Source organism: Cynara cardunculus, assembly GCF_001531365.2.
Source record: "Cynara cardunculus var. scolymus isolate 2C chromosome LG 17, CcrdV1, whole genome shotgun sequence".
In the NCBI taxonomy this organism is placed as follows: Eukaryota; Viridiplantae; Streptophyta; class Magnoliopsida; order Asterales; family Asteraceae; genus Cynara; species Cynara cardunculus.
In genome coordinates this window covers 270716-287542 of record NC_037544.1, presented here as the reverse complement: position 1 = coordinate 287542, position 16827 = coordinate 270716, and the positions used below count along the sequence as shown (strand labels likewise).

Sequence of the window (16827 nt, the reverse complement as noted above, 5' to 3'; positions counted from 1 at the left end):
ATTGGAATTAGCTCAGAAACTGGCCATTATAGTTTAGCTTTTAGATGAATAATGTGAAGGGTGTTCTTTCCCTGTACTTGGTTTGATTTACTAGTCAATTATCATAACCAATAGCCTTCCTAAAACTGCTGCTTCGGATGTTCATTGATATTAAGGTGCACGCTTACAAGACCCCAGATTGATAGCACACTCTCGAGTCGTGTTCTACAAAGATAATGAGAGCTATTCTGCAAGTGGATATCTGAAGTTTTTTGAACTTTTGATCTTTATGCTAATTTAATTTGATGTTTGAACAGGGCTTGGTTTTAGCAACTGTTTCAGCTGTGTATAGAGATGTGTGAATGCTGAATCATGAGGCATCATGGGTCATGCCATTGAACACATATTATGAGTTAAGGGGACTGATATCACAGTGCATTGCTTCTTTATGAAGGGTACATGTGAGCCCATGTCTCTCCATCTCTATTTAAATCTTTGATATGTTTTTTAATTTCACATTGCAATTAAAGCTTCGTTATAATTCCATAATTTCTTATAAACAATTATGTCAACTGAAACAATTATCAGAAGACACAATGGACATAAATGGAAGAAGGGAATTTTAAAATTTACATAGAACTGGAAGCTAAAAACATCATTGCGCAATTAGCTTCAGGACCATTACCTTTCCCTTAACGCCATAATCATTGTTACCATTCACAATTCAACTGCAATAAGATCTATATGTACTCCTGATTAGGTTCCAATACACGGATTTAAGAATCCAAATGGTATAATGCACTTTTGATCATCACAACAGGTGTTTTAAATTTGAAGTTCTGCGTTTGTTTTACATTTTTTTGGCTAGACAAAGGTAGATTAAGATATTTAACAAAAACACACTATTTGATTACAAATCAATTTCTGGAAAAAAAGAAAAAAAAGATCTTACAGATCGAAACGAGGGATTGTTAAAAGTAATAATTTTTGCATGATTCAATGTGAATTATGGAATGTAGAGACAATATACATGAAGAAAGCAGAATATAAGAAATAAGTAAAAATATTCATATTACTAGAATATTGTTGTCGCTTGAAATTAAGGAACATCACGAACAAATCCCTAGTCAAAAACTAACCACTAAGGGGAGGGGCAGCGTAAACGAAGAACGGCCGACCGGCGGGAATATCAGGATCCGGTTGAAATGATGGAGAATAAGAATAATGCAATTCATTGTTGACCTTGTGGAAAGCTTTGCCGAAAACACCAAATCCAAATAACATACCGATTGCTATGACGACGAGGATCAAGCACGTACACATCATGCATATCTTCCCACAACACATGTTGAATTCTGCGAGATCTGAGATGGAGAATTGAAGAAAAATGGCAGCAATCAGTGGAGCAATCGTATGGTTTTGGAGGGGGGGGGGGGGGGGGTTGCAGGTAGCGTAGTGGTGATAGTGGAGCGGTTCACTGCACGCTTTGTTTTCTCTAAGGATGTGACACTTTAGGATAAAATGGTCCTTTCATTCACCCGTCGATTTGATTCCTTTGCTTGATTATTCAAAAATAATATAAAATATGTCATAGATTCATTAAACCAGTTGTGTATCCATGCAATAGGGTTGAGTCGTGAATTTTCAATGATTTTGAAATTTCATTGGTTTTATTAGGGAAGAATTAACGATGATATAAGTTATTATTTGTCTTTACATATTAATACAATTTGAATAAATAAGAGTTATAGTTCCAATTACAGTCTATTAATGAAAAAAATTGTATGACAGTTTAAAATTCAATATATTTAAAAGCCAACATATTTAAACGATTCAACAAATGTGTTCGATTTACACCAAAAACAAATAATCAAGAGATCGAGAGTGAGACTGAGAATTCTAGAGCAATTGAATGAAATAACTTTTAATAACTCATGGTGAATTTAATTTTAAATCTCACCTTAGGGGATGTTGAGAAGACATAGATGTATGAGAGGGTGAAGACATGAGCGAAATATGTCAAAAGTATCTTAAGAACATAAAAAGAAAAAGTAATAATGTGCATCGGTAACTTGTACTATATGTTATTTTAATTGTAGATTAATAGATTTTAAGACTAAATGTATTAAGTAGTAGTATTTAATGCATTATAAGTGTTGACTGATTATCATACAATTTTTGACACTAAAAATGTTTAGTCTCATTTTTCATCACCTTTAGAGAGGGTCTTAGTGAGTTTTGTTTGACATATACGACCTTAGTCAAACAAAAAGTAATAGATGATTGGATCAACATTTTAATACCACCGGTAAACAAAACCAACACCAGCCATTAACGAAGTGTTACTTTACCAACCCAATTAAAATCTTATCTAGTAAGGAAGCCGACAAATCTTATGCGGTAAGAGTGAAGACAATGACCAAGAGACTTATCCAATAAAGAGGGCGATGACTCTTACCCAGTAAGTGTTTAGCGGGAAAATTGTTACATACAATGTTGTTTGGATGCACTAAATCATACCCGGTAAGATAAGTGATAGTGTTGAAATTTACTTTAATGTTTGGGTAAATGACCCCTAACTTGACTACAAACCATCGGCCTAGCGGTATCGTAGCCCTTGGCTTCATAGGAAGTCAAGGGTTCAAACCTCAACAAAGATGATGAGGGTGTGTGAGTTTATTTGTTACATTTGTTGTATATAAATATTATATACTTCAAAAAAAAAACCCATCGTTGTAACTTATGAAAAAACAAGCAGAACTTAAAAATCATTGAATATTGATTAACAAGCAAAAACTTGGTATACTAAAAACTTATGGGCCGTTTACTAAACACTTACTTGATAAGTGTTTAACGCATAAATTTTCTCATTGGATGAATATGAAAAAGGCCAAGAATCTTACCGGGTAAGGGCGATAATGATGGAGAGTCTTACCCGGTAAGTGAGAATGACAAATCTTACCCAGTAAATTGTTGTATTCGATATGTTTTGATATACTAAAATCTTCGATATTGGGGAATATTAAGAAATGACCATTAACACCCCTACAAAATACCTAAGGCATTTGTAAATCTTAACACCTATGTTACCTAACGCCTCCAAGAGCTCGTCTATTTCGTCATATATGGTGGTAGAGAAGAATCTGTCAAAGAGAAACGGTATCGAAAGATGTGTTCTTGTTAACGAGCTTTTGTGTTACATTCGTCATGTCCATCAACTTGCCTTGTAATCAACCAGCACCTTCAGAAAGATCGTGGATTCCACCATAACACGATAGTAGCTGATGTAATCTATTTTACCTTTTTTCAATCGTCATTAAAGACAACACCAAATATAAATACTACAAGTGAGAAGAGGTGGTGAGTGTCTCCGACGAGATTCTAAAAGTTCGTTCCCGAGACAAATATTAGATAAAGTTGGTTACATTTTAATACAATTTTCCTTAACTCACAAGACATTAATATATGTATATTTTTATTTTAGAGTTGTCACATTCTTAAAATTTAATAATTTTACTTAAATTATTTATAAAAATAATATGATAATATATATTGTGGTATGGTCACGTGGCCAAGTAGTACATGAATGATGGGTGGCCAAGAGATCACATGCGATACTAACCTTTTTGTTTGGTTTAAGGAGGTTCATAATGATCATTTGTTCATATTACGATTATAAGGTCAAACATTATCCATGACTTAATTATTACATTACATATTTAAAATAACGTTTTCAAAGAACTAAAACAACTCTAATATATTCCAAAATTTTAATTTTTTTGTTATCCGCCCCAGATAAACTACCCACCTTGCAGTGTCATGCCCCCTTCACATATATGAATATCACATACCGGATGATATGGACGACGAAGAGTGATTAGAAACGCTACAGAGTTGACTGGTAAGCCATTAGTTAAGTAGAAAGGTAATTTTTATTACATATACAAATAAATCATTGTTAAATTTGTCAGGTATAAATTGAATATTAAAAATATGATAAAAGCAATTAATAAAGATTAATCAATGTCCATAACCAACCTTAATTTAGCTAATAAAGAAATGTGTTACGTATCATTTATATATTAATTAAACTATATATCTATTTAAAAGCTGTATTTTCTTTTTGTCGAGTTGAAAATAGTTTTAGTTGTTAAATTGATTTTAAAAAAACAGGAGTCTTTATTTCAATAGAGTTTGTAAAAGTTTATGCAAAATAGATAAATCATGAGAGAGGGTCTACAAATTTCAAATTTGAAAAAATTTGTAAAATTTCTTGTCAAAGGAGATAAATGATTTTTTTTTATTGATTTCACTAAGAAGTTGTTTGTTTACCTCTTAATAGATCCCTTAAAAGGTAGTATCTGAATCACTAAGAAGAGAGTGAATGCTTTTGTATATTGTGTCTTCTTTAACCATTCAGCACCATAATTTCATTATAAATAATTATCAAACAATTATATTTTGTTTTGCACTATATTGTAAGAGCCACTTAAGAGTTGTTTGACAGTTACTGAATGGTTTAACAGTTGCTTAATGATTTATATAAAATTTATTGTTCTATTAAATGTGTTATATTTGATTTTGAAATCTATAAAATAAAAAAGTTTAAACTACAAATTTGGTCCTTGTGGTTTGTTAAAAATAATAATTTTTTCCATATAGTTTCAAAATTACAAGATCCCAATTATGAATTGTAAACATGTCCGAACTTGATATATTCTTCTAACGACTGTTAAAAATCCCGTTAGATGAGTGGGATTTTCATCATTTTTTGTCTTTTAATCGATCAAAACTGATTTTATGACTTTGGTCCTTGTGGTTTTTGATTGGACAAAGAACAAAAAGATCGATAAAATGCCCCTCATTTAATGAAGTTTTTTAACAACCGTTAGAGGAAGCGATCAAATCCGAACGTTTTTGTAAACCACAATAGCCATTTTGTAATTCTGAAACTAAGAAAAAAACCCTCGCTTTATATATAAAGCTCTTCATAGAAGCTTACTGAATAAATCATTTTTATGTATAGCTGATCAAACAAGGGTTGAGTCCCATGAAACTTATTAAGCTGGTAACAAAAAGACGGCTGAGTCGAAAATGTTCAAAAATTGATAATCATGAAGAGTGTTGTAGTCATTTTGTAAAAGCAAAGGACTAAAAGTGTGCTTTTCAAAAATTCCAATCACGAAAGAAATTAGGAAATGCATCGTCGTCGTCTTCTTCTTCTTGTTGTTCATGGGCTTGGTCTCCCAAAAGTCATACTCTCCACCTCCCATAATCTCACTCAACAACAGCGCACACATAGAAGAGAGTGTTCTACGAAATCCAATCCTTCTTTTCTCTCTTCGATTGACACCCTAAAAATCCCTAAACCCCTTTCGAAAATTTTCCATTTCAGATCTCAACCTGCAAATTCAATCGAATCCAGAACAACAAATTCTTACTGGTTGTGTTGATTTCATGGCTTCCCCTGGAAACCAGAACCAACAACCAGGTGGAGGACCATTTGATGTTCAAAGATTCTTCAACCCTTCTTCTTCCCCACCACCAATCTCATCAAACCCTAACACCACCTTCCAAAACCCTAACCTTCCTTATCCTCCACCATCTTCTGCCGCCTCGTATCCTCCACCCACCGTCAGCGGCGCACCTTACTCATACCCTCCTCAAACTAACCCTCTATACCACCCTCAATTTCACATCCCACCACCTCCTTTTCATCCTCAACAACAACCCGACAACCCCATGCCTTCCTCTAACCTGCAACATCAGCGATCCGTTCCGTATCCTACACCTCCTCTCCAACCTCCTAGCCCTAATAGCAACCCTAACCCTAACCATGGGGCTCGTCTAATGGCTCTTTTAAGCTCTCCACCGCCTACCACGCTTGACAATTCGTCTCAATCGTCCATGCCTTTGGCTCCACCTACTAATCCTATGCTTCCGTCGTCGTTGGTTCCTGCATTGCATTCTGGGTCCGGTCCTTTGCGGATGCCGAGCAGTAAGCTCCCGAAAGGACGTCATTTGACCGGTGATCGTGTTGTATATGATATTGATGTTAGGTTTCCTGGAGAGGTTCAGCCTCAACTTGAGGTCACCCCCATTACCAAGTATGGGTCTGATCCTGGTCTTGTTGTTGGCCGTCAAATTGCTGTTAACAAGACTTACATATGTTATGGTCTGAAACTGGGAGCGATTAGGGTTCTTAATATAAACACTGCTTTAAGATCACTGCTTAAAGGTCTAGCTCAGGTTTGTTACTTTCTTTTTTCAGGTTTAGTAGATTATGATATTTTCATTTTCATTGCAATCAGAGTCGGTGTAGATGTAAGGTCTACCCTTCTGTTTTCATGATTTGGTTTTGTTTTTTTATCCAATCCTAAGTTGCAGCCTCATGTGGTATCAGATCTCTGGTTATAATTTGCCATGCTTGGCTGTTTAGTGTCATCAACAAGTCTGAAAATGCATGGTTGATGGAGTTTGAGTGGTTTTGTGTGTTAGCCTTGAGTGTTGAAGTCATATCGCATCTTCGTTTTTATTATCAACGTTTCAATAGATATAAATTATCTGTCTTGATGGTTCCTGGATCTGCTGAGTTTCCTATTTCAAATTGATAGACGGTTGGATTAGTATAATCTTGCTTCTTGAATTCTCACTGATTCAATTAACCAAATTATTATTCTCAGAGGGTTACTGATATGGTTTTCTTCGCGGAGGATGTTCATCTTTTAGCTAGGTACCAATTTAGTCGTTGCTTATCACTTGTGTTGTTTTATCTTTGGGTTCTAAGTTGTAATGAAGTGATCCTGTGCAGTGCAAGCATAGATGGACGAGTATATGTGTGGAAAATTACAGAAGGCACAGATGAGGATGATAAACCACAAATTACAGGGAAGATAGTTATTGCAATCCAGATTGTAGGAGAAGGGGAACCTGTTCATCCCCGAGTTTGTTGGCACTGTCATAAACAAGTACATCTTTTTCCTAATGTTTGTTATTTGATATCAATTCTTAGATCCTTTTGCTTACGTGCTTCCACTTCCGGTATCATACTGGTATTTTCTGTAGAATTTGTATTGCTGAAAACATTAGTTGATGGTTTTTTTCATCCGTTGCAGGAAGTGCTTGTTGTTGGAATCGGAAAACGTGTTCTGAGAATTGATACTACGAAGGTTGGGAGAGGTGAAGTGTATTCTGCAGAGGAACCTCTGAAATGTCCTGTTGATAAGTTGATCAATGGAGTTCAGTTTGTTGGCAATCATGATGGTGAAGTGACAGATCTATCAATGTGCCAGTGGATGACTACTCGTTTGGTTTCTGCCTCTGTAGATGGAACGGTTAGTGAACTTCTTAATATTTTCATGAAATGTTCTCTTGGCAAATACATGTAATGATCTACTGCTGTAGCTATAATCACTTGGCATTGCATTATTGTCTGCATCACATATAGGGATTGTTTGGTTGGTTTTCCCTCAAGTCCTATATGGATAAAGTTGTCTGTGTGGATTAACTTGTCTGTATAGATTGGGGAAATCTTTGTTTGGGAGGGATTTTTCATAGAATGAAGGAGCATTTTTTTAATTGAAAGGGGCAGGTCTAGAGAAAACTTGGCTTTCTGCATAAAGCTTCTTCTAGAAGCTTACCGAATAAACCACTTTGTATACCAAATGGTCATGTATAGCTGACCGAATAAGTTGCGACTCCCATTAAGCTCATTAAGCTGCTAATGAACAGGCCCATAATCTTATAAGCTTGGGCTACATGTTTTGTGATGTCAAACTTCTTTTGTTTCCCCGACCTTCAGGTGGTTTATTGGTCAGTGCTAGCTAAAGTTAAATTCTATCTCATAGCTATGCCCACAAGTATATAGGTTATATAAAATGAGGTTTTGATAGGAATAGCCTTTAGCTGGCCTCTAAGTAGGGAGCTTCCAATCAATGTTGTCTAATTAATGGTACAGGTTGGTTCACTGTAAGGAAATTATTCGGATGTATTCGTTTAGTGTAGTCTCATTTGGTATGATATACTTGATTGCAGTACGTTCGTTATGCTTGGCGTATACTTGTATTAATTATACACATGTGCATGGTACGACTTTTTAAAAAACCCAAATGGTTTTGGGGTAGATGGTTACACTACTGGATAAACCGATTTGTATTCTATTTTTAAAAAAAGGGTGCATTTCTTGCTGGATTATGTAAAACATATATAGATGGAAATATAGTAAGATACTTATGTTTTTTGAGAGGGACTTGGATAAGGTAATTAGGTTTGATTATGTTAACAATTTAATTTTATGCTCGTTAGTTTCGTTTGATCTCCTTTCTTCATAGTATCTGGTCCCTACTTTTTTCTCTTACATAAGCATTAAGCTACTGAAAGTGAAGACAATTGAAAAACATAGCTCTATTTGTATGTAAAGGTTTTAGGCGCTGTTTTTCAACATGATTTGACCGAGTTGTTCTTTTGTTCTTCAATTTCTATTGAGTTTTATGTGTTATGTTCTTAACAAATATATTTTGGGTTTCTTTTGTGGTGATTCCCTTTGCGAGCACACCATGGTCTAAGTCTTAACATATGAACAGTTGGCACTGTTTTCATGTATACATTGTCTTTGGTTCATCAAAAAACGCACTCTTGTAGATTTCAAAACTTTCGCTAAAGAAATGAGAGGTGAAAGTTTGTATTTAATTCAGTTACTGCAGAGACTTTGTGAAAGTGAAATTTACCAAATGAGTTGGGTCTTGGGTAGATATGAATGGAAGAATGTTGTTCCTTCCCCGTAATCTTAATCTAGGGATTTTTCTGTTTGCGTTTTGTAATCCGAATGTAAGGGTAGTCAATATTTAATGTGCATTTTCTAATAGTTACTTCCATATATTTTTTATTTAATTGCCTTGGATTATCATTGAACCTATGAAATTTAAACCTACACAAGGTTGAGGTACACGATCAAGGACTTATTTTTTCATTTATATTATTTCTTGTGAAATTGTGGTTACACCTTTAACCATTAAATGTCAAAATTGTTACCTAAATGAGTTGTTCTTTCATGACCTATCTTTCTGTTGAACAGATAAAGATTTGGGAAGATCGGAAGTCCTCACCGATTGCAGTGTTGAGGCCGCATGATGGCTTGCCAGTTAACTCTGTTACATTCTTGACCGCTCCTCATCGCCCAGATCACATCATACTTATCACCGGGGTATGTGCTTTTCATATTTTTTCTACTTCCTTTATGTTCATCTGTGAACCATCAGATAATCAATATGGTTGGATACACAGTATTTATCTGTAGCATTATATTTTATATAAATTTTGACCATTGTGTTATGGTAAGATTTGAATGGTTGGAACATGCCAAAGAATCTGACTTAGATGGAAGATTTCGAAAGGATGCTATTCATGTACACAGGCATAGGGATGGGTTTCCCCTTTACTAAAATTGGACTCGTCTGCAATTCAGCCTGTTTTTGTTGTTGGCTTTATTGAGTTTTTCCTGAATTAGTTCTGTTCTTTTATAAGCTTTTGATGGATGGACTGTCGATATATATATATATATATATATATATATATATATATTTCATATTCTGATTTTTGAAGATGATCGCAGGGACCCCTGAATCGGGAAGTGAAAATATGGGCCTCAGACAGTGAAGAAGGATGGTTGCTTCCCAGTGATGCAGATTCATGGCACTGTTTGCAGACATTAGAATTGAAGAGTTCATCTGAGGCTAGAGTTGAAGATGCATTCTTTAATCAAGTGGTTGCGTTATCCCAAGCAGGTCTTCTCTTACTAGCAAACGCGAAGAAAAATGCTATATACGTTGTACACTTGGAATATGGTCCCAATCCAGAAGCCACCCACATGGATTACATTGCTGAGTTTACAGTGACTATGCCTATACTGAGTTTTACAGGCACTAGTGATTTATTACCTCATGGGGAGCAGATTGTTCAGGTTTACTGTGTCCAGACACAGGCCATTCAGCAATATGCTTTGGACTTGTCCCAGTGCTTACCACCGCCAATTGATAGTGTTACATATGAGAAATTCGATACAACTGTTTTACGTGATGCACCAAGTACTGAAGGTTTCGAGCCATCTGGAAGTAAGACTGAGATGCCGTTGGTTGTCTCGGTACCTAGCTCTGATGGTGCCATTTTGAGACAGCTCTCAAACTCTCCTTTGGTTGAAACTTCCATGCCGAAGGAATTTTCTGCACCGAGTATTGAATCGAAATCCAACCCATCTCCCATCACTATTGATACAGGTATTTCTGGTGTTGCATCTTCCTCAGTTGCATCAAGTCCAACATTATCTCGAAAACTTTCTGATTTGAAAAGTCCAGCCGGTGGCCTTGAATCTAGTGCCCAACTAAGTAATCATGGTGAGCAGAAAATTATTGAATATTCAGTTGACACCGCTCATTCGAACACGTCTACTATGCCCTCGTTGGCTAATGATTCCATCACTGATGAAAACAAACCATTGAAAGAGGACGTCTCCCCTGTTACCGGTCATGGCACGAAGTTTAAGCATCCAACTCATTTGGTAACTCCTGCTGAATTGATGGCTACATCATCCTCTGAAATGAGTCATGTTTCTGAGCAGAAGAATGACGTAGATCCAGTTGTTCAGGATGTGATTGTGAACTCCGATGCGCAGAATGTTGAGGTGGAGGTTAAGGTTGTTGGTGAAGCGGGTAAGAGTCAAAATGTTGAACCTATTTCTCAAGGAGAGCTTCATGGGTTTTCTTCACAGGCATCGGATTTTGGACTTGAGATGGGTAGAGATCGTCGAGTCTTGCCTGGGGAAACTTATATTGTTAATGAGTCCAAGCACATTGATGGGCCTGGAGAAAGCAAAACAGTGGGTCAAGCCTCCGGTGGCCAAGATGAAGTTCAAGATGTGAAAATTGATCTTTCGGGACAGGTTGAGACAGTGATACCAGCAACCGGTCACTCCCCAGCGACTGCTACCTCAGCCAAAGGGAAGAAACATAAGGGAAAGAATACTCAGGGATCAAGCCCTTCTTCTCCTTCCCCGAGTGTTTTCAATTCAACAGATTCTTCTAATGAACCGGGAGTCAGTTCAAGCTCTCCCTCTGCTGAAGCCATACTTTCACAGATTCAATCTATGCAAGAAGCCATAAGTCAGGTTAGTATCTATCAATATTAACAAACCTTTATCTTATATAAGTTGGAGCAGGTTGAAAATATAGTTAAACATCTCGGGTTTCAATTGGTTGCATCTTCTTAAGGACGATTTAAAATATTATCATGCTTAGGGGTTGTTTGGTTGATTTTTCATTTAGTCTTGTATGGACAAAACTGTATAGATTAAGAAGGTTTTTTTGGGAGGGTTTTTTCATAGATGAAAGGTGCATATTTTTTAATTGTGAGGGGTATGTTTGAATTTCTTTTTGGCTTTCTGCATATAGCTCCCTCTAGAAGCTTACTGAATAAGCCACTGTCTATATCGTTAAGCAACTACCAACCAGTCATGTATAGCTGACTGAATAAGCTGCAAGTCTCATTCGGCCCTTCATAGCTTAGGAAAAGTTTTTTTTTTCATATTTCATATTGTAACACTAGTTCATTTCTTCCAGCATTGGTCATTCTTGTGATCATGTTAATCTTGTTAATCTATTACGGTAAATAATTCTGTTAAACTTACTCTGAACTATATAGGTTTGAGGTTTTGTTTTATAGTTAATCATACTTCAATGTAATTGCTTTTTCCCATCATCTAATCCTTGCTGATACAAGCTCTTGTTTGCTGATGTTACTTTGCAGGTTTTAATCAATCAAAAGGAAATCCAAAAGCAGATTCCAGCATTGGTTGCAGTGCCAGTTACAAAGGAAGGTCGTAGAATTGAGGCAGCCATAGGGAAAAGCATGGAGAAAACTTACAAAACTAATTCTGATGCTCTTTGGGCTCGAACTCAAGAAGAATTTGCAAAGCAAGAGAAGTCAAACCGAGATCGCAATCAACAAATTTCTGTTTTGGTAACAAATGGCTACAAGGACTTGCTTGCAGCATGGGAAAAAATGTTGAAGAAGGAAACATCTGCACTCGTGTCAGCTGTGGCTCGTGCAGTTTCTCCAGTTATTGAGAAAACAGTATCTACTGCGATCTCAGAGGCTTTCCAGGTTGCTGAATCTGAACAGCTAAGTTCCCTATTTTCATATTAAATAATGGAAGTCTAATTAAAATTTTCATGCAGAGAGGTGTTGCTGATAAGTCTGTAAACCAATTGGAGAAATCGATTAATTCGAAGCTTGAAGCTAGTGTTGCCAGGCAAATCCAAACCCAGTTTCAAACTTCTGGCAAACAAGCTCTACAGGTATATCAATGATTCAAGTCTCTCTGAGCTAATTTCTTGGCTAAATTTTGTGAGTTATTACTGACATCCGCTGTAGTTTTTGAGTTCATCCAAGTATTTTATAGCATTTATTTTCGTCTCTGGGGAACTTAGGCAAGGCTCTTAACTTGGTTAGCCTTTTGTAATTTTTTTAACAAAAATAACCTAAAAATACATTTTTTTCAACAATACACCGTTTTTCCAAGATTTATTGGGCCTACATGGATTTTGTGGGCCCTTTCCCATTTTGTGAAAAGTTTTGAGAAAGTGGAGGTTATTTTTGAAAAAAAAAGGTATTTTTAGGTCACTTCTGTCATTTTCTTGTTACAAAAGGCTAGTCAAGTTAATAACCCGAGTACCTGACTTAGGCATGCTAGTTACAGGGCATTACTAGATTAAATTTCAGCTATGCATTCTATGTTGACTCTCATCTTTTACTGTATACTCTTATTATATAGACATTGTAGCAAGTATATGTGGACAAACCTTAGTTTTTTACCCGGTATCTAAATTCTCTCATATGGGTTTATTTCTGTATCTAAATTCTGTTATATGGATCTTGTAACTAGGATTTATGCATGCGTTCTAAGACAAATGGCCAACATTAGTTTGACCTGATGCGGCCTATATTGTAAAGATTTTGGATATGTTGTCATGTTGATCAAAACCTCCAATCTTTCTTACAGGAAGCGCTGAAGTTGAGTATGGAGGCCTCGGTTGTTCCTGCCTTTGAGATGTCTTGCAAGGCCATGTTTGATCAAGTTGATGCTACTTTTCAGAAGGGAATGGTTGAACATACAAGTGCAGCTCAGCAGCAAATTGAGTCTGCACATTCTCCTCTGGCAATTGCTTTAAGGGTAACAAATTATAATCACTAATGGCCAGCTGGACCTTTCATATTCTCCCATTTTGGCTTAGTTTCTGTTTGGTTGGTTTATCATCAAGTCATGCATGGATACAGCTTTCTGTGTGGATTAATCTGTTTCTAGAGATTGAGGAAGTTTTTGTCTAGGAGGGTTTTTTCATGAACGGAAGGAGTATGTTTTTTTAACTGGGAAGGGGAGGTTTGGAAAATCTTGGCTTTCTTGAGGAGTGTTTTTTTTAACTAGAAGCTTATTGAATAAGTCACTTTCTATATCATTAGGTGAGTACTAAACAGTCATGTATAGCTGACCGAATAAGCTGTTAGTCCCATTAAGCTCATCAAGCTGCTAACAACACAATCCCTTACAGTGCTTGGGTTTCTTTTTTAGTTATTGAAGCTGCTCATTTTTTTCACCTATTTGCATGTTGTTAAAATGATTCCCTTTTGGTGGTATGCTGATTTCTGCAGGATGCTATCAATTCAGCATCATCTGTGACTCAAACCTTGAGTGGTGAATTGGCTGATGGTCAAAGAAAGTTGGTAGCCTTGGCACTTGCAGGGGCGAATTCCGAAGCAGGGAATCCATTGATGACCCAAATAAGTAATGGACCTATAGGCAGTTTCCATGAGAAGGTTAGTATAGCACTATAGCTCTTTGTTATGTTTTCTGCAATGATTGCAATAACTAACAATGATATCCTTAATTCCTTATGTATCTATACTAATTTCTGCAATAGATTGAGGCACCCTTGGATCCTACAAAAGAGTTATCTAGGTTGGTATATGAGCACAAATACGAGGAGGCTTTCACTGCTGCTCTGCAAAGAAGTGATGTTTGGATTGTGTCCTGGTTATGCTCTCAGGTATGCTTTGTCTGCAAAATCCTATGATTCTCTGATATGTTGTCACACACGTAGGTCCCTCAAAGGGGACTTGCACACACACACACACACATATATATATCTTGTCGGTTGTGGTAACAGTTTGTCAAACCTGAGAATTTATACATACATATTGATTATGGGGTTGGGTTTTGTTGAGAATGGAAGTTATGGTGAGAAAGATAAGAAGGGATCTCCGTCCTTAAATCAATCCTAATTGAAAAGAATCACTAGATCAACACTAATGAGATACACTGGATCAATTCCCTTCTAAAGCGCTATTCATGGGTTGGTTTGAGACTAAACGTGATCAACGGTCCAAATCCCTTCCTACACTTCTCATCTTAACTCCTATTCTCACACGATTCTTCGTCTATGATTATAAGGACATCTATAGGGTATATACTTAGTTAAAACCATCACCTCCAAGTTAATAGATTGCAAGCACAGTTTGTTCTACTAATATTAAATGTATTAAGTTACCAACACAATATAATTGTCACACATATATCATCCTTGTGAACGCTACATATAGATTTGAAAGCTTATTTCTTCATATAGTAATATAATGTACTGGTTAGTTTTTTTTACTGTTAAGTGGTGAGGTTGCTTGATATTTCATTGTTCAATATTTTACTTTCTGTATGGAAAAAATGTTACGCTTGACTTGACACATAATTTAATAAAATTGTAATTGATCAAATGTCTACAATGCCTCTAAATTAGGACATTTGATCTGCTGCCTCTCTAGTATCACTTGAGAACTCTTGTGAATGGTTTGTGAAAACAAGCAAATTCTACCTTCGAGGTCTTTTGTGCCTCATTTTTTTGTACAAAACCTGTAATGCACTTGTTTCATTCTTCCAAAAGCTCACCATCTTCACAGGGAGCAACACCAGTTGAGCTCCCATATTTACTGCCGTAACAAAATGAGATTGACCATCTGAAATGGCAAAATTTAGGTGTTTGTGTGTCGGGATAAGGCCATACTTGGACCCCAGAACTGATCTTGTGTTGATCTGATGGTTCTCATTTGTTTTGCTATCGTTATGTAAATTTCTTTTTGGGTTACACTTTTTAGTGCATCATATTCTTTTCTAATGGGGTTGAATTTATATTTTGGTTGTTGTGACTTAGGTTGACCTACAGGGGCTATTAACAAGCAATCCTCTGCCACTGAGCCAAGGAGTACTGCTATCTTTGCTGCAGCAGTTGGCGTGTGATATTGGGAATGAACCATCAAAGAAACTTGGATGGATGATGGATGTGGTGGTGGCCATCAAGCCAACAGATGGGATGATAGCAATGCACGTACGCCCAATATTCGAGCAAGTTCAGTCTATACTAAATCATCAAGTAAGCATTCCGACTACTAAGGTATCGGAGCTATCAATCATACGGGTTATCATGAAACTCATCAATTCCACACTCAGGACCCTGTAAGTAATTGATGATGCATTCAGAGGAGCTTGTACAAAAGAAGTCTTAGAATTTTGTAATGGGGTGGTACTTATATTTGTTAGGTGAGTTTGAGAGTTTATTCTTATTGCTTTCTTATTATATTCTTATTATGTTGCATGTTTTAGGTGAAAGTTGTACATTTGTTCTTTGTGTATTCAGTCTTTCCTTTCTTGTAGAGGTTGTCTGTATGTGGTGGTGTTTTTTTTATTTAATCCAAAGTTTTGAGATGTTCTTTATAAGTTCTTTCACAATGTTGGATTTTGAGCATGGCTGTTTTGGTTTTTCACACTCCCTTGGTCTATATTGCGCTTTCGTTTTGTTGATGGTTTGCATACACTTTATAGTAGTCTTTATGGAAATAACCCCTTTCTACCCCTTGGGGTAGATGCAATGTCATTGCATCTTTGTTTGAGATGTATTGGGTTTTTTTTGGTTTACTTTGTAAGTTCTAATATTCATCTTCTTAAAGTATGACATTGATAGATTGCTGGTTGACATATTTCTAGAACGTTTACCAGACGGTTACTTGGGTAAGCGCTTACCAAGTCATTTTACCTTATCGGATGGATGAATATAACAAGCAATGAGAATCTTACTCGGTAAGTGAGACACGAGTAGCGTTTACTAGATGAATTGGTGATGTTCTGGTGGACTAAAGTTTTACTAGGTAAGGGGCTGTTTGGCAGTTGCTGAATGGTTTAATGCAGTATGATTAAGTGGTCAGAATGATTAAGAGACTCTGTATGATTTAGTGTCAGATAGAAAAAGGTTGTTTGGAAACTGTTCTGAATCAACTGTCTGAATGACATAAAATTACCATTTTACCCTCAGTCTTATGTTTAATAAAAATTAACGTTTAACAACAATTCTGAAAGAAATTTCTAAATAAAAAATAAAAAATAATTAATGGTCCTCCATATAATTCTTATACCCAACAAAAAAATAAATACACATTCTTTATCCACCATATAATTTTAATACCCAACCTCTTGTTTTTGGTAAATGTGAAGTTCATTCCAAGCACCCCACCTCCAATGTCATCAATATTATAATATTACTYAAATTGTACCAAAACCGTGGGAGGGAATACATAAAACCATGGATTGTTTTAACTCCAAATTGTCATCTCAAWAGTGGTTTCTCCATCAACCTAGAAGAAGCATCTGCAGGTTTGTTAAAATGCTTTTTCTATTTAGAACTCATGAGGTTTTCTTTTTCTTCTCCCTTTTGTTGAATCTATTTCTTCTCCCTTTTGTTTTCAACGATCATGTATAAA

The 16827-nt window shown here is 36.1% G+C and overlaps 2 protein-coding genes across 3 annotated transcripts; one reads left to right on the top strand and one right to left on the bottom strand.

Annotated features, from left to right (window-relative positions):
* Nucleotides 1-949: 949 nt before the first annotated feature.
* Nucleotides 950-1412, bottom strand: LOC112501197. Its single transcript, XM_025104881.1, has one exon. The coding sequence runs from the start codon at nucleotides 1324-1326 to the stop codon at nucleotides 1114-1116; it is 213 nt and encodes a 70-aa protein (XP_024960649.1). The 5' UTR covers nucleotides 1327-1412; the 3' UTR covers nucleotides 950-1113.
* A 3842-nt stretch (nucleotides 1413-5254) lies between these two features.
* Nucleotides 5255-15798, top strand: LOC112500156 (enhancer of mRNA-decapping protein 4-like). 2 transcript variants are annotated; one of them, XM_025103491.1, is made up of 13 exons: nucleotides 5255-6228; nucleotides 6663-6712; nucleotides 6791-6947; nucleotides 7095-7313; nucleotides 9053-9181; nucleotides 9590-10666; nucleotides 10742-11137; nucleotides 11776-12132; nucleotides 12207-12326; nucleotides 13031-13201; nucleotides 13678-13842; nucleotides 13947-14072; nucleotides 15228-15798. In XM_025103491.1, the coding sequence occupies exons 1-13, from the start codon at nucleotides 5437-5439 to the stop codon at nucleotides 15531-15533; spliced, it is 4065 nt and encodes a 1354-aa protein (XP_024959259.1). In that variant the 5' UTR covers nucleotides 5255-5436; the 3' UTR covers nucleotides 15534-15798. The 2 variants fall into 2 exon arrangements, with proteins under 2 accessions (XP_024959259.1, XP_024959258.1); XM_025103490.1 differs by having other exon boundaries at nucleotides 9590-11137.
* The last annotated feature ends 1029 nt before the right edge of the window (nucleotides 15799-16827 follow it).